Source organism: Parasteatoda tepidariorum, chromosome 6 (genome assembly GCF_043381705.1).
Source record: "Parasteatoda tepidariorum isolate YZ-2023 chromosome 6, CAS_Ptep_4.0, whole genome shotgun sequence".
NCBI lineage: Eukaryota > Metazoa > Arthropoda > Arachnida > Araneae > Theridiidae > Parasteatoda > Parasteatoda tepidariorum.
Genome location: NC_092209.1, coordinates 32,455,761 through 32,481,857, shown reverse-complemented (window position 1 = coordinate 32,481,857; position 26,097 = coordinate 32,455,761). Strand labels below are relative to the sequence as shown.

The 26,097-nt window shown below is 28.2% G+C and overlaps 1 protein-coding gene across 3 annotated transcripts in view; it reads right to left on the bottom strand.

The window, feature by feature from the left end:
• LOC107437685 (short-chain dehydrogenase/reductase family 16C member 6) overlaps positions 1-26,097 on the bottom strand; it is a 66,150-nt gene that overhangs the window by 4,605 nt on the left and 35,448 nt on the right. Inside the window, exon 4 of one of the 3 annotated variants that reach the window (XM_016049773.4) lies at positions 19,130-24,529. The exons of 1 other annotated variant lie outside the window; for it this stretch is intronic. In XM_016049773.4, the coding sequence (XP_015905259.1) occupies positions 24,436-24,529 (94 nt within the window). In that variant the 3' untranslated portion in view covers positions 19,130-24,435. Of the gene's footprint in view, positions 1-19,129; positions 24,530-26,097 lie in introns of those variants that run through there. One more of the 3 variants, XM_016049783.3, reaches the window with a different exon arrangement.

Sequence of the window (26,097 nt, the reverse complement as noted above, 5' to 3'; positions counted from 1 at the left end):
GTTTGTTTTTTTTGAAATTTTTTTTAATGAGCAAGTCTGTTTCTGTAATAAAAAAGTAAGAATTCCATTTTGTGACTTTCTCAATTATTCATTGCATTATCGGTTGTATAAATTTAATTATAAAAAAGAAACGATGGTTTGAATTTAAATGACTAATGGTTTTTATTTATCGATGTTGATATTTTTATTTTTTTGGTTCGTTCCTAAAATAATTGGCCAATTTACATGTAACTTTAAACTATTGAAATTTTGAAGTGTGGTGAACTATAATATCGCTCAAATTGACTGAACCAAAACATAGTTTCTTGTCTTGAAATATTACATGTTATGATATTTCTCGTTGCAAATATATTATGACAGAAACAAATATTTTGCTAAGCCAAAATAGATACTAAATATAAAATTATATTATATTTAATTTATACCTTTTTCAAGAAATTATTATGCTGAGAGCTAAGGGGTTAAACCACAGATGACAGTTTGAAATCGCAAAATATGTTGATTGATTGGGTTTTTTGCCGCTTAACATTCATACCGAGTTAAAGTTTTATAACTGAAAATTGAATGATTGAGAGTTTGAAAATGTGAAATGTATTGATAATAAACATAAAAATTATTCTCCAAAAATAAAATTTTTGAATAACAAAATATGTATTGACATCAACGTTTGTACCCATAACGAATAATCGCTGCGACGAATTTTGCCCTCGACGATTTGTCACTACGACGAATTTTGGGTGATGAATTGTCCTTTACGAATTGACCCTTCACTCATATCGTAGTAAAGTTGAATTATATTCTTTTTCTTTTTTTTAAATTCTATTATACGATAATATAATTCCACTCAAGCAGAAACATGGTTCGATTTGCACCGTATTTAAGGTTCAACATTTAACTGATTTTTCTGTTAGTTTAATAAGAACAAAACTGCACCGAAAAATTTAATAACTTTTTGTATTCAATTTTATGATAACATAACACAGCCCAAATTGATAGTACAGTTTTGCACGATTTCAACATTTTGACTATTACGACTTGTGTAGTTTTCATCAAAATCGACTCAAATTTTATGAGTTTCACTTATTTACTACTATATTTGATGATGATTGCAAGAAGGCTCAAAGTGACATTTTTGAAAAGATTGAGATTTTTTCAGTGGATGAAGATACGGAATAACTATTCTGTGTTTTGACATGAAAGAATTATTTAAGTACAATTGGCAAGAAGCAGCTGAAAATTCTTTTTCTTTCTTAATATTTGCAAGTGTGTATAAGTTCATTACGAAATTTTATTTCGTATCATTCGTTTTATATTTTTTATTATTTTAGGCATTTAATTAGCACCTAAATTTAGTCACTATATTTTGTCCACGCGAGATTTTGTCCGTATACTAATAAAACGAGAAATTGTTCAAAATTCTAAAACTAATTTAACTCAAATTGACTAGACTTTCACATAAAATCTTCACACAGTAGTTCTTTAACTAAGTTTTTAATCAATTAATCTTAGATACTTCTGTAAATTGGGTCATTCAATTGGGTTAGGTTCAAATTAATTACACAGCCATGCTTATTAATTTCAAAAATAAAAAATTATTAGTTTTAAAATCAGATAAATTTTTTTCTGTTGATTTTCCGTTTTTATTTTGTTACACTGCTTAAATATGCTAAAAAAGATTGCGGTTTCTATTCGTAATTATAACATACTAATGATTCTGATAATTTTGTAATTGCGCTGAGCATAATTTTCGAGCAGACGGAATGTTAGCTGAAGCCTCGAACTATGAGATGAAGGATAAAAAGAAACGCAAATTAGACTTGAAACGCAATTAGACTTCTTGAACTGCGAAAACGATTTCAATTCTCGTTTGCATGAGTGCATTTCAAACGAACCATAATATTTTTCATCATTCGGCAATGAGAATATATATAATGAACCAATAAATTAAAATATTAATCATTCGTAATAATTATCTCCATTTAACAGTGAAAAATCAAATAACGCTACATAGTTTTTTTTTTATTTGTTTTTAGATTTATTTTACTTTTAATGTCATATGTCAATCAGTGCCAGAATTTAGGTCGAACACTTCTTACTAAGCCTTTTCTATTTTATTTAATTTCATTTTTTTGACAGACGATTTCCTGCTTTCGTGATGTGCTCTACCGAATTCGAATAGGGAACAAAGGAATCTTTTCACAAATTAATAATAGAAAACACCTACTAATTGGCAGAAAGAGGCTCAACAGTACGCCTAGTTCAAAAGGTGTAGAAATAAATTGAATAACTAAGTTTTTTAATGCTTTGTTCCGTTTATTCTGCAAAAACTGCATTAAAAATTTATATTGTTAAGTATTTATGCATATTTTAACCCTTAATAGTAACTATTAGTAACTACGGATAGTAATTACTATTAGTACGGATTAGTAACTACTATTAGTAACCACTGGTCAAAATAAACAAAAATACACACAATACATTACAATTAGGTGGGAAGCTATTATTTTTCAACAAAAGTTATAGCAGGAGTTTTTTCAAAAAAAGAAGCAAAGTTTAAGAGCAAATTAAAACTAAGTTATTCTGATATATTTATTTATTTTCCGTATTATGAAGAAATTTTCAATTTCTTTTTATTCAAAAATGAAAATTTATACATTAAAATAAAAATATTAAGGTGAAACACTACTGTGAAGTTATAAAGTTTTCCTATTGCGTTAAAATAGTGGTAAATTTGTATAATCAGTGCTAAATTTATAATTCATAACGTTTACAAATGAGAAAATACATCGAAAAATACATTGATGAGAGTATAGATTAAACAAGGGTTCGTAAACTTTAAATAACTAGAGATTTATATAATTAGATTAGATTAGATTTATATAATTAGATTAGATTAGATTTATATAATTAGAAATTTATTTAATTAGATTAGATTAGATTTACATAATTAGATTAGATTAGATTAGATTTATATAATTAGATTAGATTAGATTTATATAATTAGAGATTTTTATAATTAGATTAGATTAAATTTATGTAATAAAAGAGTTAGTTTAGAGAATTATTAATCATTAAACTTGTAATTAAAGGATACCATGCAGATGGCTCTGTAACCCATAGATATGCATCGATTGAATTGAAATTTCAAATAATGAAATTCCAATTTATTCGAAAGTTATTGCAATTTTAAGTGCTTCTTCGCTATAATTTCGCTTTAAATAATGAATATTCATTCACTGCAACAAAATTTATTTATTTCTCTCGAGATCTTCATTTTATAAGCTCGCTCTTGAATTGGTGTCAAAAATTACGATAACAAAATAGGAGAGAGATTAGATGTTACCAGATATAAATTTTAATATTTATACTGAGATTTAAAAAAACTATATTAAAAAAATACTTAATTCTTTAGAAATAAAAGTAAGTTTCCAATTTGTACTGTCATAATAAAAAAAGTTACCTTCTTACATTGTTAAAAAGTAAAATTATTTCTCATTTATTTTTAATTAGCAATCACGGATGTTGGTTAGTGAAACAAAAAAAATGGAGCCTTATAGTTTTTTCTTTCTTTTTTTTTTAAAGAATAAGATTATCTAGTTGTTCTTTTTTAAATTAAATAAACTTGTTATTTTATTACACATTTGCTCTGAAGAAAGATAGTATCAGGAGCATAGCTAGGAATTTAGTTGCCTGCCCTAGGCGGAAAAAAATATTTCCATTTTCTTTTTCTTCAACAAAATAAGCTGCAAATTTGATAGGTATAAAGTCACACAAATATTACAAATTCATTAGTTAACTTTAAAAACTGTATTAAGATTCTAACCATGCGCCAAATCTTATCAACCTGAATAAACTAGTGAATTTAACAAATGTTTTTTCAGGCCAGGGTTATTGCCCAGCTTGTCACCCAAAATTATGGCCCTTCATACAATTTTAAATGTTTACTTTTTCATATAGATTAAATCAGAAGGTAAAAAATCTGAGAGAAAGCATCGCTTACTTCATACTTTGAACTAGTAATTGTAAATCTAAGTACACGTAAATAAAATTAGTTTATTAATTAAGTTAGTTCATTATTAGAAATCACAAAATGAATGACAAAAAAATTATTGCAAAATGAACGATTGACTTTTTAAAAATTAAAAGCGTACATGTAAATTAAGAAAAAAATAAATAAATGGAAAAGAAACGGAAGAAAAATCAAGAATATGCAAATCATATACTATTTTTACCGCGGTTGAAGAAATTCCAGCTGATGTTTGCTTTTTCTCGTATCAAGGCTTCGATACCTCTTCGAATTTCTGTGTGTCGATGTTGTTGTTACAATTGCCAATATCAGCAAACCTGCTTGTAATCAAGCGAATTTTTAAGGCAGAGGGTGAGCTTGTTTTTCAGTGGCGTCACCTATGGCGAAGAATATGATTTTGCCACACACATACGTCATAACCCGTTTCACAGGAAAGACTCATTCACTCACCTTTCATCCATCTGCCGATCGTAACTTTGACCTGAGATAAAGAACGATCAATCTCCAATTCAGTACTCCCAGAGGTATTGATTTGTTATGAGAATAAGATGACTTTATGACTCCGACAAATTTAACCTGTACCAGTCACCATTTAATACACGGAGATTCTTCGGCCGGCAGAATTCGAACTCCCATTCTTGCGAACGTGAACCCGAGTCCAACGTCCTACCAACCAGGCTATCCCGGCTCTCGAATTTCTTTTGTAGAGTAAATAAAAACGTATTAAACGCCTCTATTTTATTTGTTCAATGTCAGAAATGATTTTTACGTTCTCATGTGATCTCTCATTAATGTTAAAGGTTTCTGTTTTAATTCCGCAAAATTTATTTATTTGTCTTATGCCAGTTTAGGCAGAGGGTGCGATTGTTCCTGTTTTTCAGTGGCGCCATCTACGGCCAGGAATTCGACTTTTGCCACGCCATTCACACAACCACAACCCGTTAATAGGGCGGGTCACTTTCACACACAAAGGAGAAAGGACATAGAACACGCAGAGAGAGAAAGAAACATCCATGCCTTGCCCGGGATTCGAAGCCAGGACCTGTCTGATGAAAGGACAGTTCCCTGCCCTCTACACAGATCGGTCGGCGCGGAATTCGTTAAAATATAAGTTTTAGAAAAATGAAAATATTCACCACCTCGCCAAATTTTAATTTTGAACAACTGTTAAAGGGCTCTTTTATATCGTTCAATACTTTCTTCAAATATTCTTTTAGTTTTAATCTGTTGTTTGAGCAAAGAAATCCAACAAAAATGATGATGTTGATGACTAACGGGTATTTTTGGAAGCTCTTTGTTGCAACGCGCTTATAGCTTGTTTGTCCCAAGGATAATTGGATGAGTTTTACATTAGATGAATATCCGTAATGAAATGAATAAATTATTTAAGTTTGTGATCGTCTGAAGTATCTATGAGTAACGAGAAGGACAAAGACATTTTTAGCAGTGTGTAATATCCACTTAGAATGCAAAAAACAAAACAGCATTCTAATTCATTATCAGCACATTCGAATTTAATTATGAATGCACAGATAATTCGTTTACATAAGAATATAAAGTATTCACTTTCTATACTTTTCACTTTTAGATTACATAAACCAGCAGCATTTTATTCATTGTCAACACATATAAAAATCGTAAATGACGAAAAAAAATTGTTTATGTCAACTTTTAAAGGCAAAGCATTCTCAAAATACCGCTTTAGCAGCGTTAAAATAAACAGAATTTTAAATCAATAGTAGCGCAGTTTTTATATTTAAATTTTGGAAGTTTTTGAGTATTTAATAAATTTTTTTTTTTCGCAAACCACAGCGATACCCAAAAAGTTTTTTTCCTGGTACCCAAAAGAACCCTCGGATTCCGAGAATTAAAGACTTCTTTTTACCCTAATAATAATTAGATTGTGACAGAATCAATAATCCGTCATTTATACCGGCAATGCATTGATAAAAATAAAATTTATTACTGAAAAGTTAAGAGTTTTTTTTATTAGTCATCTATAAAGATATAGTTTAAAAAAAATAATGGGTGTGAAATTAAAATAAAAAATTATAATATCACAGTAAAGATATAGCAAATATCGTTAAACCTCCAAAAAAAAGTTCTACCCAATAGCTACTCTTATATACCGTATCCTCATCCTAATAAATGGCAAATAGTAGCACAACCTCACTCACCGAGTTTGGTTGAGAAAAGGGTGAGAGTTATGCAAAGCTATCTAGACCAGGGGTCGTCAAACTTTTTTGATCATCGACCCTTATATAATTTTTGGAAATCTTCATCGACCCCCATAACAGTTATTTTCGGTTAATTAAAATAAAACTCTATTAGATACTGTGTTTGTACATTTATTTTATGATTTTAAACATTTATTAAAATAATAGTACATTGTGTAACTATAGTTTTATGAAAAATACATTAATGTTGAAATTTAAATACCTTAATATTTATTAAATAAAAAGTAATTTTGAATAAGTAGAAATAATAAGTAAAGTAACTAAAGATTTATTGCTTATTAATCAATGAGATGGGTGCGCAGGGTGTTTTTTTTTGCAAGGTTCGCTATATTGATTTCAAAATTGGTCAATTTTAATTTTCGTCAAAATTGGTCAATTTTAATTTTTGTTGAAATTTGGCAATTTTGTAATTTTCGTAAAAAAATACAAAGAGTGCCATAATTTTGTGGCGGGATGTACATTAATTATATATTGCTGCCATATTATTAATGCTTACCTTCTTTTTTTACATGCATTGATAATTAAAATTGATATCTAAACTAAACGAATGGTTTTATCGAAACAATAACTAATTATCCAAAACTATAGAAGTTTTAATAATGACACTGCAAATATTCAACACTGTTTACAGTTTGCAAAGATAGCTGAAACTGCGTATGATATTTGCGTTTGTAACGTCAATGCTCGTCACACGTGACATTTGGACAAGCGCACATATGCATATGACTTATAAACCAGAAGGGCAGAGTACGTGCCACTGCGCGCTGGTACGTAAATACTTGTTTCACCCAAATAAATATACGTTTATTAATATATGTTTTATGAAGAAACTGATATTGAGTCAATTATAAAGAAATTCACAAATTTTACATACTTAGTTAGGTATGTGTGATTTGTGTATAAGGAACTGTTTTTTCTTCAACCCCCAGTCGACCCTTCAGATTCGGATCGACCCCCATTCGACCTCCTGGCTCAGATCGACCCCCGCTTTTGTTAAATAGACCCCTGGAGGTCTACATAGACCACTTTGGCAACCTCTGATCTAGACAAATGAGGTATTTTTTCCATTTCTTTCATGCTGAATATAATGAGATAAACACCAGAAGACAGAACTCATAGCTTAGAAGCTAGCATGAAAGCTAATAAGGAGTAATAGCTTTTATGCTAGAAATATGCAATTTTTGCCCATTAGCAATAAGACATGGCAATCTAGACAAGTGATGCATACCATTTACTATCTTTTTTCCATTAACTTCGACGCTTGAGGTCAAGCACTTTTTTACCACTTACTAAAGAAGGGTGCTTAATAGTTTGTCTCCCACTTTTTTTTTAATTCTTTTCATAAAAGCACTTTTTTTTTAATTCTTTTGATACACATTTGTACTTTTTTTTTACTGTACGGATCCGTGTTTTTAGTTTAATTTAGAAAAACGTAATATCTCTTGCTCAAAAAACTTTTAAAAACATATTTTACTAGATCTAATAGTAAGTGACCAATAAGAGCAATAAAGTAATCATAAAAAATCCTTTTTATCTTTTATTTTGAACATTTTTAATCAAGCTATAAGTATTTCAGTTTTGTTCATGATTGCGTAGATATATTTGATGCCGATTTAATGGTAATCTATTTTCCTTTCTTTTTTTTTCCCTCCCTACGAAAAAAACATGGTTATTATAATAAAAAGAACAAAATTCTAAAGAAATAAAGTAGGAAACGCCGTAATTGTAAAAGCCGTCTAGTTTATTTTTTTTACTTTGATATTATATAACTTATCACAAGATAACTGAAGTTAAAATTTATCTATTTTTTCTATATATCCTTTTTAACGTACTAAATGTTAATAAAAAATCTCATTTAGTTCTTCTTAAAAAAATTCTTTTTAGTTTTCAAGGTAGATATTTACTATGCATTATTAGTAGACATTTATACTCATTTATTATGCGTTTGGAGTAGATATTTATATTCTGAACACTTCCACGTATTCGTAATTTCCATATTCATTTATCTTTACCGGTCAAACGCGGCTCTGTAGATTTTATTCATTATTACAGAAATACGAGTTACATGAAATCTCATATTGATGTAACGCAGATCGGAGTAAAAGGCAACAGGAAGTGATGCAAAGGATGGCATTCGCATCATATAAAGATTAATATTCAAGGTCAAATAGAATGTTGTTAATCCTTATATAAAAACTGCATTTATGCGTGAAAGTGACTTTTTGCAACATGTGATTAATTATTTTTGATAACTTAAAAAGAGGCTCTATAACTGCATTAAGAATCATTAAGTCAGTTTGATCCATAGGTTTTTTACCCAATAAACTTATCTTTCTTCTTTTTGTTTTCAATTTTTCAGACACACATTTTTTTAATTGTTTAATATTTGTTTTGTAAGATTTTTTACAAAACAAACCTCTTTTGTCATAGTATTTTTGTTTTAAGTCGATGTTTCTTTTTTCAGAAAAAAGATAAGATTATTCTGTATTTAATAAATAATTTATTATAATTTTATGCAAACACAATTTGATAATCGTTAGAATGCTCGGATTTGAAAACTAATCAACAGTACTTTAGAAAAAAAGAATTTAAGTTAGGAAAACAGATGTAACGCAATAAAAATGAAAAAATAAGTAACTACAACTTAATGAATCAATTAAGGTAGGAAACTGTTTTTTTTTTATCAGGACTGAACTCTTTAATTATGTTTATATTTTTTATAATTTTAATATAAATGTTAAGATGTTATATCTGAGAACATTCAATCTTTCTTTCGCGATTTTATTTCGTTAGTTAATTTTATTTTAAATTAACAAACTATAAAGTTTATTTTATTTTAATTTTGCTAGACACGCAAGAGCAAGTGTATAAGATAAAGATCTCGAAGGAGAGAAGTAAAATTTTCTACAACACTGGATATGTAGTTGGTATGTCAATGAAAGTGAGAAAAATACCTAAAACTGTAATAACTTTCGAACGAATTAAAATTTCGGAAGAAAAAAAAAGCAGCGTTAACTTATAAATAAAAATAGTCCTTTCATCACATTTTATTTAAAAATTCTCAATGGCATTCCAACGCGCTGCAGAGATGCATTTTTTTACAAGTATATCAGTTAATAATTCTCGAATGACAATTTTCTTTCATCCTACGTACTTCCTGCGCAGTTTCTGCAATTCATGCTATTGAGTTATTGAGTCTTATAGTTTTTCAACATCAAAACAAAATGTTACATAAATTAGAACACCTAAAAGACCGACAGTAGATTTTTTAATGTAGAAAAAAAACATGAAACTACAATATAAATTTCAATACAATATTTTTTCCCTCTTGATGCTTTCGTTAAATACAAATTGCTATTCTTTCAAAACGCTTTTTTTTTTCTTCAAAATTTGATTCATGCAGAAAATTTGAAGTAGAATTTATTGGAATACTGATTTATTGAAGTAATATATGGTAGAGTAATTACATATGTAGGCCTTAAAATAATAATATGAGGTAAGTATACATTTTTAAATAGTACAGAATTAATTGTTAAATTATTCTATCAATGCATTGTGTTGGTTCATAAATTTTGCGATTACCAAAATGGCAATAAGCTGTTTCTGAGTATTGGATCTATTATCTAGTGGAAATTCAAAAACCATGTAAAGTATCAATCTTGATAGAAATACTAAGAAACAGTTTAATGTAAAAATGTCACATTTGGAAAAACTGTGACAATTCATCATATTGCCTAAAACCATTATTGTATGTGCTTACACAGTGAATCTAAAATCTACGCTAAACCTATAAATCAGGGCTCGAAAAATCTCAGAAATTTTACCCGTCCCCGAGGACGGCTTGTCCAACAATGTACCCGTCCTCCTTTGAAACTAACCCGTAGCTTCTAAATAAATAAAATATAATTTCTTATTTATTACAAACATTTATATAAATTGCACAATGAATTAGTAGTTACTAGGATTACATTATACAGTAATAAAAGAAATACTAGGTTGCTAATAGTAACCTAGTATTTCTTTCATGAAATGATTTACTTCTTTTATGAAATAATTTAAATGACTAAGGTCAAATTATCTGGAATGTCAATTTATCCGAGAGTACAGCGTTTTTTAAATGAATCAAATGTAACGTTTGCCAGTTCCACAATCAAGCCAATGATTTACAGAGGTTTCTGCACAGAAATCTGAAAAGGGTTTTCCATTTAAGTAGATGTTCATAATTGCATTTAATGCTTCTTGTTTCAGACCAGTACGTAATGTGTTTTTTTTTCGTAAGTTCATTGGTGAAAAGCCCCTTTTGACCGCTGCAGTACTCCCAGACAGAGAAAACATCAATTCCACCATGCGCAGAATGTTGCTGTATTTTTAGATTAGAGGTTCATTTTAGAAGTAGGCGCTAGACTCTTGTAAGATAACGAAACTTAAAAATATATCACGAGCATTAACGGGAAACTGGCTGTCCGCGCGGACGTCGGATTCGACAAACTCATTGTCCGCTGGGAAGTTTTGACCGCCGAGGACGGGCTGTTTTTCGAGCCCTGCTATAAATATATCCATAATTACCGTCTTAGTTTAAATGTTTAGTTCTCCGTTTCATATTCACCGTTGACTAATCTCATACAATGGATTCAAAAAATAGCATAAAGTGCAAATTAGAGAAGATATAAATTGCATACACCATTTCTAAATTTCTATTATCGAAAAATTTTTTTTTTTTCTCTTTGAACTGAATTGTATTTTTTCACGAACAATCATCACACATAAGCCGCATAATCATTATATGTTTTGACAGCTGATATAGTAAGGAAAGTTATATAGTTGTGAAAATGTTCGATTAACGAATCAAAACGTCTTAGTGTTTGATTGGTGTCCTTTCACGAGTATGGAAAGTGAAAAGCTGTATGACCAGAATATTTTTCTTTTTTACTAAGTAAAACTACTGTTCAAGCAAGAAAAAAACTATGCTAAGTGTATGGGGAAGATTTTTTTTATTTTATAACAGTCGTTGAAGATCCGACCCAATTTTGAGTTTACGACTACTAATGTTCAACTACGTAGCCTTGTAATTTTGAACCCAATCCAAAAGACAAAGGAACTCCTGGGAAGAAATTTGTCTTCGTGGAGGAATTTTTGATGGAGCTAACCCGCATTTGCGTTACATGGAGAGGAAAACCACGAAAACTTCCCATGGTTAGCCTGACGACAAGGGGACTCGGACCCATAATTCATCTACCACTGAGGATATTTTACGTCGGCACTGTGGTCAGTGCAAACCGGGCGCGAAATTCGTATCGACCAGACATTCGTATCGAGCAGTTCACTGTAAATGAGCTAACATGGAGCTGCCAAAATAACCATACTTAATTAGTATGGGACGCAGTCAGTTTGCAGCTTGTAGGATTTGTACATTGCTTATGGGGTCCCACAAAATGTTTGTGAATATTATGAGGTCCTTACACCAAATTTTTTTAAGAAACCATAATGTAGATCATAGTTCTGTTTTAAAAAAAATATTATATATATATACATATATAACTTTTAACTATATTATTGATTGCGTGCGTTAAGAAAAAAATATAAAATGAGTATTTAATCAGCTCATTTTATATGCCGATTTCAGAAAATGTGTGTTGTCACATTTCCGATTATCCCCTCTCCTCCTTTTCATAAAACGTGACATCATTTTTGGACGGCCTCTTTACAAATTTTGCACGAGTGCTTTTTTTAGAACATGCTCTTCTTTTAGATTAATGTATTTTCCTCTCTTCTTAATGTAATGATTAACACTTAATCAAAATATTTTTACATCTCCACAATTTTACCATTATTTTTCGACCATTTATTTTTAAACACCAAAATTTTCGGGTGTGGGGGTCAACTTTCTTAAGAGAGAAATTGCACACTTGTAAGATTTTGAGTTTTATAACCTTACGCGAAAAGCTAGATTTACCAAACAATTTTCAAATGCAATTTTTTAATGCACATAATATTGAAATGTAAAAACAGTCTTAATAATCGAGCTCTGAAATTGAGTAAGATGATGTTTAGTAATTAAAATGAATACTCAAGGAGTTGATGGCGTAGGCGTATATAGAAATAGAAACCAACTCTACTGGAATCCCACTTTTACATTGCATTGCAAAATAACACATTTTTCTCGAACTTTCAAATAGGGAATCCCTTTCTTTCGTTATTTACGTTTGACCTCATTATTATTCAGATCATTTTCTTTCTTCCGTACTGCGTTTTATCTTTTTTTTTTTTTTTTTTTTTTAGATTAATAAATGGNTTTTTTTTTTTTTTTTTTACTCGAAAAGTTGCTTTGAGCAGTTTTCACCTTAATGCTAAGAGCGTGTGATAAATGGGCCAAGGGGAGAATTGAAAATTCTACGGGAAATCTAATAAATAAAGAAAAGATGTAGTAAACATTTATTGACTATGCGTACGAATCTTATCAACTAAAGGACGATTGGCGTTGAGTTTTTATTAACTTTTTATAGATACTCGGAAATAATTAGTTGGAAAAATTGTTTTTATCAAAACGAAAAACAGGAGAACCGCGAGCTTACATTTTCGAGCGGATTAAAAAAACTCTTAATTTAGGTACCAAATTAAATTTCAATTTTACAGAATCATATTTATTTACTTACTTTTGTCTGAAATTTACATTGAAAGCGTTTAGTTTTTATTACACATAATTGAGCTAATAACATTTTTTGAAAATTAAAATTTGTCAAAATAAGGCTCTACAGGGTTGCCACAGAAAAAAAAGAACAAAATAGTTGCTTTTAGTAGCCTAAAGTATAAAAATAGTTGCTGAAAACTATGAAAATAGTTGCCTAAATAAGAACAAAAATTCATAAAAAATATGACTAAAATTTTATTAAATAATGATTTGTCATATACCAAGATCCATTTTGTCAAGCCGGTGGCAAATAAGATAATTTTCATCTAAACGTTAGTGTTCTAGCACTATGTTCTTATATCAAAACATTTAGTATATTTGCAGAAAAATAATTACTAGAATTCATTCAAAAGAATACCTTTTCATTAAAAAAACATACATTTTCTAAAAAATTTTCACTTTTAAATTCACGCATTGTAATATCGTATAAAAAATGTTTTTTTTATTTTTTTTTTTTAAAATCATGAAAAATTTTGTAGCAATAACCACTGAAAAGGCGATCGAGAAACGAAATAGACTTCCAATGGAATCTGTGCAAATTGAACAAATTAAAAAGTGATAACTCATATTTGCCATTTAAAATTTTTTTAGAAATTTTTTTTTGTGTGTATAGCTCTTGCAGCCGCAAGTTTTCAACCCAATTTATGCTAAAAAAATATCACTAGGAGCACAGGTAAGTCTCCCTTTCCTGAAAATAGTTGCCTTTTTAACCTTTTCAGGTAAAAAAAAAAGTTGTCATAGTTGCATTTTAGTCGCCTGTGGCAACCCTGGGCTCATAATTAGACAGCAGTAAAGGGAGCAGTTATTCTTTACTTAAAATATTTAAAATCAAATTTTTGTATTTTACTGAAGCTTTCGAGACTTACCTTTATTACCTAATGTCTTTCTGTTGTCTAACTCTTCTTTTTTTGTGATTAAGTCAAATTTTTAGCACTATTCGAAATGCATTCATCAAATTAGACAAATATCTAAATTTCCAGATGAAAATTCCTAAATTGTGAAAAAATTTAGAGGTCACAGTTCACAATCATCTCCTTTGAAGAAAATAGAATGCGTTTTAAATTCGCGAAATGCAAATTTTTTGAAACTGGATATTCAGTTGGTATGTGTTGGATATTACCCATATGATACGTTCAAAGGCAAATTAAAATAATAAATTTACGATATAATAATTATTTATCTTAATTTTGTCGGACAGGAAAAATAAAGCTATTCCATCGACATAAGAAGAAAAAAAGCAAAATAAATTTATTATACTAGAATTCCTTCTTCGGTCTCTCATTGGTACACGCACTTTTCAAGATTTCCATACCATTTTAAATAGAATTGGATATTTTCACTACGCGTTTAAATGTAAATTGAGTACCGGGACCTCTTTATTTACATTACATCGCAATAGTTGTAACATGTTACTTTGCATGAAGTGTTACAACGGAAAAAAAATATCGAATTGTCAACACATAAGTTCTAAAAGCAGAATAACCACATAGGGCGATGCCCTCTTATTTGAATACTCGACATATACAGATAAGGAAAATGCTAAAAATATATGCATGTAGTATTCCGAATTAAATTCTTACTGTGAGAACTGATTAAATATTTCATTTCGCACAGTAAGGCGCCTCATTAGAAAAAAGAAAGTCGAAATATCTATAACTTAGTATTAAAGTAAGTGAAATTCAGGATTTAAAATCAAGGTAGAAAATTTATAGACATTACCAACATATGTGAACTGGAATCGAAATATGTATGCATTTTTAAAAATAATAACAATAAAAGCATATTAATAATTTGGAAAGAAATACTTAAATGTGTGTAGTAGGTGTATGAAAATTAGTTTTTTTTTTTTTTTTTTTTGGTCTATAAAGAAATATTTAGGGCTTTCCACAAAAGCTTAACTTTTTTTTAGAAGAGCATCAAGCAAATTAACTTAGTTTTTTTCTTTTTTTAAACATAAATATTTCTCTTTATACACTACCCTATAATAATAGAAAAGACACTCAGTTTTTAACATTTTTTTAAAAATTTCCCAAAAAATACTTAAAGGATTATTTTGTAATTTTAGAGGTGCGTAAGTTCATGCGATTTTTCATACTTAACAGTAAGATTTAAAGCTTTCACAGGTTTGAGTTGTTGTAGTTCATTTACGTCGCACTAGAGGTGCACAATGGGCTATTGGCGACGGTCTGGGAAACATCCCTGAGGATGATCCAAAGACATGCAATCACAATTTTGATCCTCTGCAGAAGGAATGGCACCCCCACTTCGATAGCCCGACGACCTTCAGAGGTTTAAGAAAATTGTAAGTTTTTCAGAGGTTTGAGAAACCTACAATAAATTATGGGGAAAAAAACAAGTATTTTTGAACACCCTGAGCTAAAAAATCAAGCAATAAGCTTGTATTGATTACTTTAGTTGTCATATTTAATAACAGCATAAAATTTCGTTAACCTAGAGAAAATATTTATGGAGATATGGCCATTTTTACAAAAAATTAATTTTTTCGCCTTACATTTTTTCATTATAACTTTATACATATTCAATGGAATTAAGCAAAATTTTTGGAGTAATTTAAAATTAATTACAAAATTATTGATTTAAAATTTTGGAAAAAATTGTCAAAAACTGCGCAAGATAAAAGCATTTAAGGTATTTCTCTTATACAGAAAAAATTTATAACAGTTTTTTCATTATTTTGTAATAAATCGTATTTGGCAACTAATGAAAAAAAAATGATAAGAATATCGTAAATATTTAAAAAGTTTCAAGCTATTTTCTACGTAGTTTTTGAACTATTTTAAAAAAATGCTCAAAACGATCAGGGGTTTTCCACAAACTTTATTTTGCATGAAACAAAATTAATTGGCAAATGATGAAGTCTTACAATAATCGTTCGGAAAGCAAATTAAACAGTAAAAGGAAAGAAAACATAATTTTATAGGGGATGATCCCCAAAATGCCGGTCTCATGGTTAAATAAATCTTGTTTAATAGTACAAAATAAAATTCGTGGAAAGCCTCTTATCATTTTGAGTTTCTTTTAAAAAGTTCAAAACTACTTTGAAAATTGCTTGACAGTTTTTAAATTTTTCAATCAAAGATATTCAAATCAAACTTTTTTCATTATTTCCCAATTGCGATTTACTACAAAATTTTGAAAAAACTTTAAAAATTTTTCTGCGCATGTGTAGTATTAAAGAACTACCTTAAATACTTTTATCTAGCCCATTTTTTTACAATTTTTTCGTAATTTTGAAGCAATAATTTTGTAATCAATTTTGAATTGCTCCAAAAATTTTGTTTAATTCCATTGAATATTTATTAAGTTATAGCCAAAAAACGTATGATAAAAAATTACTTTTTTATAAAGATGTCCGTAATCGATACAAGCTTATTGCTTGGTTTTTTAGCACAGGGTGTTTAAAAATACTTGCTTTCTTTCGTAATTTATTGTAGATTTCTCAAACCTCTGAAAGCTTTAAATCTTATTGCTAAGTATGAAAAATCGAACGAATATGAACATCTCTGAAGTTATAAAATAATCCTTTAAGTATTTATTGAAGAATTTAAAAAAGCATGTCAAGAACTGAAAGTGCCTTTTACATTATTGTAGGGTAATGTATATATACAGGGGTGATTGAGAGCCCAAGTCAAAATTCCGGAAAATTTCTTGAGTAAGAAAAAAAAACACAGCTTAAATTGAAAAAAATTTAAATAAGTTTTTTTTCTTCTTTTTTCTCAATATTTCTTAGTTTACTTAAAATATATTTAAAATTTTACACATACCTATGATGACCTGGAGAAGTAATCAAAATTTACAAATGTCTTTCTTTCTTGAGTTTATGATTATAACAACTATTTACTAATAAAAAATTAATATTAATCATGAATATAAGCTTATAAAGTATCTCTCTGGCTCTCCCTTACAAACAAAAAAATAATCTGTGTTTTTAAGTTCCACCTTTGAAAATTTGATTTCCGGAAACTTCTATGATCAATGATTTTTTGAAACATCTGGACCTTCGATCTCCGGAACACTGTCAGCGAAAATTCCGGAAATCCGAATTTTTCCGGAGCACAATCAACCCTGATATATATGAAGAAAAAAAAAACGTAGCCGCTGCTGTTTCAAAAACGTTTCGTCGAGCACGTTTTATCATTCTCACAACGCAAAAATTATTAGATAAAAAGATTAAAATTAACACATTTTTCAAGAAATTAGTACTGAAAATTCTGCTATGAATATGTTATTAAGCGGCAGTAATTTATGATTTTTCTCATTTTTTGAAGCGGGTCATTTAGTTTAACGTAAATTTTTTTTTTGCAGCCACGTAAGTTTAAGTCTGAAGATGTGCAAAATGTCTCATTTAGTTTCAATTTCGAATAAGTTTGAGAGTAAAAAAAAATCATTTTACATTCCTACATCATTTCGAAGAAGATCAACAAAATATATTCAATATTCGTATTTCTCCAGTCTCTCGAAAGTAACCATTTGTAAATATTCTGCTTTCATTAAAAAAAAAATGCACATAAATTTTATACTCGATTGCACGATACTAAGGTTGAGCTTTCAAATAAACACCATATGCAAATAATACCGAGGCAGCAGATTTACGCAGTACAATATGGTTCAAAATACTGATATCGAGGTTCAATGCTGTACAGACCTTTCCGATAATTATAAGTCGGTTGGGTTAAAGAAACAATCATGATTAAGTTAATTCATTACTAATGACTGTTTACCATCCACTGAATATATCCATCCATCAAGAAGTTATAATAAGGAGATTTAGAGAAGGGATGGGGTGGATTTATTGCTGCTTACCATCCACTGAATACCCATCCATCAAGAAGTTATAACAACGAGATTTACAGAAGATATGGAGTGGATTTATTGCTGAAAAAATTAAGAGCTAAAAATAGAATCTATTATCACTAGAATAACATTTAGATCGATTGTGAACGAATATTACGTAGAGAAAAAAAAAATATTAACTTCAGGAAAAGGATTAACTCCGGAAAAGCGTACATCTACAGGACTTTGATATATTTAGCAGTGATGGTCTGTAACTAGGAACAGAGAGAAAATCTGGTATCTTATCTAATTGATAAACATCCTTATGGCTGAAAGAGCTAACATTAAACTCCTGTCATTTTTCAATAGTTATGATAACAGTAATCTGGGAACAAGATAAAAAAAAAAAAAAAAAAAAAAAAAAAAAAAAAAAAAAAAANAAAAAAAAAAAAAAAAAAAAAAATTTGCATGAATCGTTTTGCATAAATATATTGTTTCATCAAGGTTAAAAAGGTCATTCAGCATTTACGGAATTTTACAAGGTGATTCGAAAAACATGAGACAAGCTTGGAGCCTAAGTAGGACATATGATAAGGATTAAGAATTGCAAAGGAACCCCTGACGAGAAGTGTCATCGTATGTCGCTTATTCTATGTGGACCTTTCTAGTGATAATTATTGTCAATTATTAATAATTATTGTTTCTATGTGGGCCTTTAAATACGGTAATTTTATCTAAATTAACTTATTTTTACATTTTCTAATAATTTAATGATTTGGTGAACTTGTAAGCCATTTCAATTTATCGAGAAAAATAACGCATACGAAGTACAATTAATAATCAGCAATACAAAATTAAAATAAATAAAATACATTTCTAATACATTTTAGTGATGTTTAAAATTAATATCTCTAAATATTAGGAAAACAAATATATTTTCTGAATACAATCAATTGCAAACAAACTTCACATCAAATTCCATTACTTTTCCTTAGCACGTTGAATGCCATGGGGTCACCGGTGACCGGCACTGAGTTTGTTCATAGCGCCACAGGGGTCACCGGTGAAGCCAAAATTATTAGAAACACATAATTCGAGTACATTTTTAATGCTTTTAATTTTTTTAATATTATTATCGTTACTAAAATGGTTTGAAGAAATTAATGCAATACATACTGAGAAAATCATTTTGGCCAGACGGGGGCAACCAACGTAAAATTAGATTGGCATTCAACGAGTTAAATAAAGTGTTTAACGTAATAATAATAAATTTTCTTGAATTGAAATTGTTTATTTATTAAAAAAACTTCAAAAATATTACGTTAATGGATAAAATAATAGTAAAAATGATGAAAATTGTAACTCAAAAAAGCATTACAGCAATAAAGCATCAGTCTTTATTATTCAATATAGACAATTACAATATAATCTATAACAAATAAAAGCAAGTAAAAAATAAGATGGATCATGTTCATCGTAGAATATATAAAAAAATATCTTCTCTGAATGTGTAGTCAAAATAAAGCTTTCTAAAGAATTGCCCATAATGGTGGCAAAAATATTTGGTAAGCATGTATTGATTAGAAATTTCAGCAGAAAAATAATGAAAAGACTAGATACATAACTAAATATAAGTTTATATAACTCTCTAACGAAGTGTGTGAATTATAAGAAAAACACTAGTATATATGATGCATAAATAATAATAAATAAAAAAAAAAATAGGTTCGGAGTTATATTATTTCGATAGGAATAGTATTTCGAGGTATGTTACTTTGAGAATTGTAATCAGGGTTAAAGTGTTATCAATAAATTATTATTAATTAATTATTGATAATTAATATTATCAATCTACTTTTTCTTATTCTACGAAGATTTCTCAATTAAATATTAGATAAGCAAGCGTTTTTTTTTAGTTTTTGGAGAATAAATTCTTAAGCAGGTATGCTGGGAAACAATCACGTAATAGGTAATGCATTTAATTCGTATGGTAAATATAGCAAAAAATTATTTTAAAAATAAATGAATTCTAAAAAAAAAATGAATTTGAAAACAAAGATAGCAATTAAATTTTATTACAAAACAGTTTATTTATTTATCTTTCTTCATTTTTATTTATAAATTGCTAGTTTCAATTTCAGATATAAGAACCAAAAATAAATCTTGGCTAGACTGCATAATGAACTATTTCCAAAATATTTAGTCTTTTAGAAGTGTAATTGCATGACGATTTAAACACCAATGTGTGTTTTTTTTTTTTAAAGCTAATAATTTTCCAGCACAAGAAAATTAAATATTTCTATAGAAAAATGACTGAATACATATAAATTTGAAGAAATAATTATTATTAAATTTAAATTAGCATGTGGTGTATTTTTCACAATTCAAATATTAATGCAAAAAAATTTATATATGGAATATGGACTTTACATACATTTATTAAATTAATAAATGTATTTATAACCTTTAAGGTAATAGAAATTATCTTAAAAATTTATGAAAGTTAAAACATAAAGAAGCATATGGAATTAAGGACTATAAAAAGATTTAGAAAGAATCAAGCAGCGTGTTATTAAGCATAATCAAGTATTAGGAGCATAATATTATTAGCTTAAAAATAAAATTCTTTAAAAAAGATTTAATAATGCTTATCAAATCATTATAAAAATGAATATATCAAATACTAGTTGACTAATTGTGTATTTTTGTGACTAATAGGGTATACATATTAACAATAAAATTAAAATAATTTACATGATAGTAACAAAAACGACCGCCAAGAAAACATGGTAAAATATGTGACTAGCTAAATTTATGAACAATATGAGTATGGCATTTAATTTCCCAATCAATGTTGGATTATCTTTGCTTCAAAAAGATATATCTATATTAAGCATGAAAAATGACTTAACATGTCTTTACTAACATTTTAAACGTTAAAAAATACCTGGAATGAAATAGAAAGTTGAATCACGCTTAATTTATAATATATTGTTTAAAATCTGCGATTCTTAGCTATAAAAAATTAAAAATATGCACATTTGTTTGTCATACAAATTGTTTGTTTATTGTCATACATAAGAAATCTTTATATATTTTCAACGATTTTCGATGTTATTTTAAAATGTACTTTAATAAATAGATTGAATATATTAATGCAAAACGTAAATTTAATGTAGCTTTTTTTTAAAATAAAAAACATTAACTATCACGCCATTAAAGGTGCTGGAACGTAAAATTTATAAATTTACAACTTATACTTTCAAAAATTGGTTACTTTTCATAACTTAATGTAAAATAGTAAAATGAATAACGCAAATAATAAGGACACTTCTGTTATAAATCCAAACATTATCAAATCACTTTTAATTCAATCTACCCTATGACAGTATAACAAAACCAGTCCAGTGTTGTTACATTATAATGATCATTCATTCTGGAATTCGCCAAAAAGGAATGAAGGCGATTCAATACGAAATTAAAAATCAGCTTTCAACTATTTCTGTGTAAAAATAGTATTTTTTTTTTCTTTTTAAAAAAAAATTATTCGTAACAATAAAATAATTAATGGCGACAACTTAAATTTAAATATAGCAACGTCTTTAATATAAGCACATAAAAATGAAGTCAGGACTTATGAAAAAAAGTAGTAAAAATGAAGAACGCTTCTCTTATTCAATTTTCTGTTTCAATTAAGTCAACGAAAAAGTGCAAGGCCAAACAGTAAATTGTTTTATCTGAAATTAAAACTTTAAATTTAAAAAAAACTCTTAGTTCAATAATAAAATTTTTTAAAAACCTTTAATTTAAAAATTACGTTTTCAATTAATGATACATACCATAGGTATCAGAAATTAATATCAAAACACAGGTTGTGAAATATACAGTAATATTTCTAAGTTGAGTCAACTTTTTAACTTATTTCTTACAGAAAATGAGAAAACAGAATTTGTTTATATTTAAACGTTATGACACAACAACCTTCGATTTTGATGCTTTAGTGCCAAGGCTGTCAAAAATCACCTTAATCGGTGACATACAAAAACATTTTAACATATCTCATATCTTTAAGCTCTCATATAAATAAAATACAAAAATACAACATGAATATAGAAAAATAAGAAATAGTGATAGATTTATTTTCCAGGCAAGACAAATTTTCTTTCTAATCATGAACTAAACTTCGCCTCGTCTTAACTTAGCAGTATGTAAATGCTGGGTAAATATAGAACGATTGTCTATAAAATGTCTCGTTGTCTATAAAAATATGTCGCTCTCATTAGTTAATATTAAAATAATTTTTAGTAGCCAATAAAACCCAAAGCTGGTACAAAAAAAAACTTAAAATTTTAATTTCATTAGTATTTTACATATTAAGAATTAAAATACAAAAGCATTTTACTAACCATAACAGAAAAGAATATTTTTTATTCAATTTAGAATACAATTTTTTTTCTTTTTATAATATGATATTCTTTTTGTTTTAAAAGGGAAGAAAAAAATTAGAATACTATTTTTCAATCTCATGGTTAAAAATTAATATTTAAAACATAGTATTATTATCGTTTTCATCTTAAGTAAATATCATCATATTTCATATAAGCAAACCTCATAGCCCAAAAAAAATGTTTAAAACACATTATTATTAATAAAATATCATAATTTATCTAGCTCTAATAAAATATTAATCATAAAACATATTATTAATAAAATATCATCGCCAAATGAGTTTAAAACGCGATACTAGTATCGTTTTCATCTTAAGCAAATCTTTCTGAAACTTCCCTCTCAAATTTCACCTGCAGAGTTGCTAAAATTCATCAGCTTTTCGACCTCGTTAAATGTTATTAACATGGCGATATATTTAAAATGGAATATTGTAAGAAAAACGGCTTCATTAATCTATCTGAAATTCTAAAATTATTAAATGAGTTTACGGTTTTAACTCGCGATATCTATAAATTCACTCAGTGATAAATATTTCCAATCGCAATTTTTAAAAATTAAATATACTTTGGCTCTTTGACATTACATACTTTAACACTTACGAGGATGCCAAGTTAAGACGCTGAGAAGTATAGTTTGTGTTAATGTGATTTTTTATTTCTGCCACAAAAATCAGTCATTGTATCAGGTTCAAGCATATGCATCGCCACTTCACCAGCTTTCCCTGGTAACAATCTGAAAAGCAATTAACTTCATAAGAGCCCAAAACCATTGTTAGTAGAAGGTAAAGACAGAAATAAAATAAGAAAATAAAGATAGTAAAAAAATATCAATACAAGAGTTTAAGCAGAAGCAAGCACCAGCTTTAGTTCAAATTTAATAGCACTAATAATACTAAAATCAAATATTTAATAATTCCGATTTTAACAGCGCTAGCTTATAAGTCGATCAACCAACGATAGCTAAGAGTAAAGACTTTTATTTAACAAAATTTAAAAGATTTTGAAATTTTTTTTAATTTTCTCTTTTAACTTTCTTCTCAATATTAAAATGAAATTATGAAGAAAACATCTAAATTGAAATAAATGGTTAGCCTTTTTTATAGCTTGTAATTAACTGGTATGAGTAATAAGAGACTACGCATGGTTAATCCACAAAAAGCAGCGATAACTACTAAAATATGAATGAAAGGTAAAAAAATCGTCAAACCAATATCCTGCTATCAATATGAAATAAACCCTTTTTAAAAATTACTAATTCAAAACTAACTTTATCCAAAACTATTTATCAAAAATAATTACGTGAGGGTAATGGAGCCCCCATTAAGCATATAGGAGTTCTTGATGATAAAATCTAACTGATTTTTTTGCATATTTGAGTTTTAAAGCACTGAGGAAGAATACGATAACGAACTTGTCTCATCTCAAATATCTACCAGACACATGGAGAGGTTAGAAAGTTATAATTGCTTAATTCCTTTTAATAAAATAGAACGGAAAGCGCATGAATACTTAAGAAAAATTATCACATAACGTAATACAAAAAGAGTTTGGAAAATAAGATTTTGAGAGAGAAAATGTTTTTAGAGAAGACATCTTTGCCATCAGGTCAGAATATTAGAAAGAAGCTTTTTTGTCATCCATTGTGCAAGAAGAGAACAGGAGTTGCACATGCATTCTTTCCTTAGCAAAAGCATGAAAAGGAAAACTATTTTGGCTAACCCTAATGTTAAGAACTGTTTCCAATTTCGTATCTTTCTGAGAAAAGTCTTTACTGATACAGACAATATAGAAATGAATGGTGATAAATACATCCAGAAGTAATTGCAATATCTTAAAAATATTTTATTCAAAATATTTCGATATGTTGTCTTTGGTTATTTTTCCAATAAGATAATTAACTTTTATTCTTTAAAATCACGATAATTTCAAAAATTTAAAACACTAAAATAAAACTAAGAATCTATATAAACAAGCTACAAGGTGCGTTTTCATAATTTCAAAGAAAAAGCAGTAAATAACATTTTTCTCGCATTTGGCACAGTCTGTTGCTCAACTTTTGTCACCATAACGGCCTTTAAAATCTTCCAGACAATAGAAAAGAAAATTATAAATCATTGAATTGAGCAACAATATAAAATCGTTTGAGACTTCATACGCCATGAGTAAATACTTCGACACGAAAAATAAAATATCGGAGTCAATAAAAATTTTGTGCGAGGGAAGAAACAAAGCGTTCTCTCCTCATTCTTTCTTTGCTCTGCCTTTGAAGTCTTCCATCACATCTTCGAGATCTAAAATTGTTGCCAAAATTCGTAGAATAACTGGAGGAGAGCTCCTATAAAATGGAACATTTAATTTGTACCCATCACCATATTAGTATGTTAATAAGCATTTAATAGATTAGTAAACATAATACATAACAAATGGCTACCCTTTAGAGGAATTCCATACTATCGAAATAGAGAAACTTTAAGTCAGATTTTTTAAAAAAATTATTTTATAATTAGTTAACCAATCTGCTTTTAATAATTCTTTTAATAACATTTTTTCCATAAGCGAGATGAAATTATGCACATTTCTAAAAAATGTTTAAGAAAAAAATCAGTTCTCAAAATGATTTATTAAATGATTATCATTATTTTTTTTTTTGGGGGGGGGGGGCAATNGGGGGGGTATATTTCGAATCATTTTTTTCCTTTGCACCGCGTAATTTATTTTAGCTAAAATCCGTAGACTGAGAATTATAATCGTTAAGCATCCACGCACTCTTAAGTTTGAAAATGATTAATTCGTCTAATTTAGTTTAAATGTATAATCAGTTTTGGAATAATGAAATTGTTTATATCAGCGATGGAGCCCTCTAAGGCAGATTCTTCCTTTTTTTTTTTCTTCCAGCTATGGAACCCTAAACGATCAAGCTACTTTTTGCGGAACCCGGTCTATTTCATGAGGAATGAAATTTTCTTATTTTTTTAATTGATTATCTAAATTAGATTTTATGCCCGACAGTTAAATTAGCAATCTAGTGTATATAAAAAAGCTGGAAACGAATTAATTAAGCAGAATTATTGTTTTCTTCAAAATGAAAACTAAAAAAAACTGTTATAAAAGTTAAAAATGGTAATTAGGAAATCAGATTTCTTTATTAATGAATTTATTTATTTTGTTTTTAAAAGCGCCATGGGAAATAATGAATTGTGTTATAAAAACATGTTAGTTTCATAATTTATTCAACATAGAAAAATTATATTTTCTACAACAAATATTTGCCATTTCTTTTTTATTGGCATATTACTTTAAATAATTTAACATAGGCAACCGAAACATTAAATGAATAATTGATTATTGATTGGATGTAAATATAATTAAAGGTTTAAAAACTCGTTACTGGTTTAAAAAAAAAGTTCTAACACTGGGAACCCCTTACAGTCTTTCACGGAATCCTATGGTTCTACGGAAAATATTATATATAGAAATGTATAGTTAAAAGGGTAGCATTTGTCATGTTATATTCTTAGAAATTAATAGAAAGCAACGCAACCAACACCAATATTAATAGCGAGTTTTAAAAATTTTGTTTTGAGGTGGTGCTTAAAGATATACCTAAAAAATACTTCAGTGTATTTGATGACAAAATTTTTTTAAAAACATTTTCATGATTACATTGTTGTTTTGATTTCGTTAAAACAATCTATGGGGTTGTTCTTCAAACACGCTTTTGTCTTATGGAGAAAAAAAAATACTTTTTTGGGAATAACTTGGTATTCTTATAATTTTCGTTAGCCCATAACAGTTAATCATAGCTGTTATATGTATAGTATTATTCCTCTCTAGTTAAGACTATGATGATTATGAAAATGGCACAAAATATCAAACATTTCAAAAGATACTCACCTCAACGAA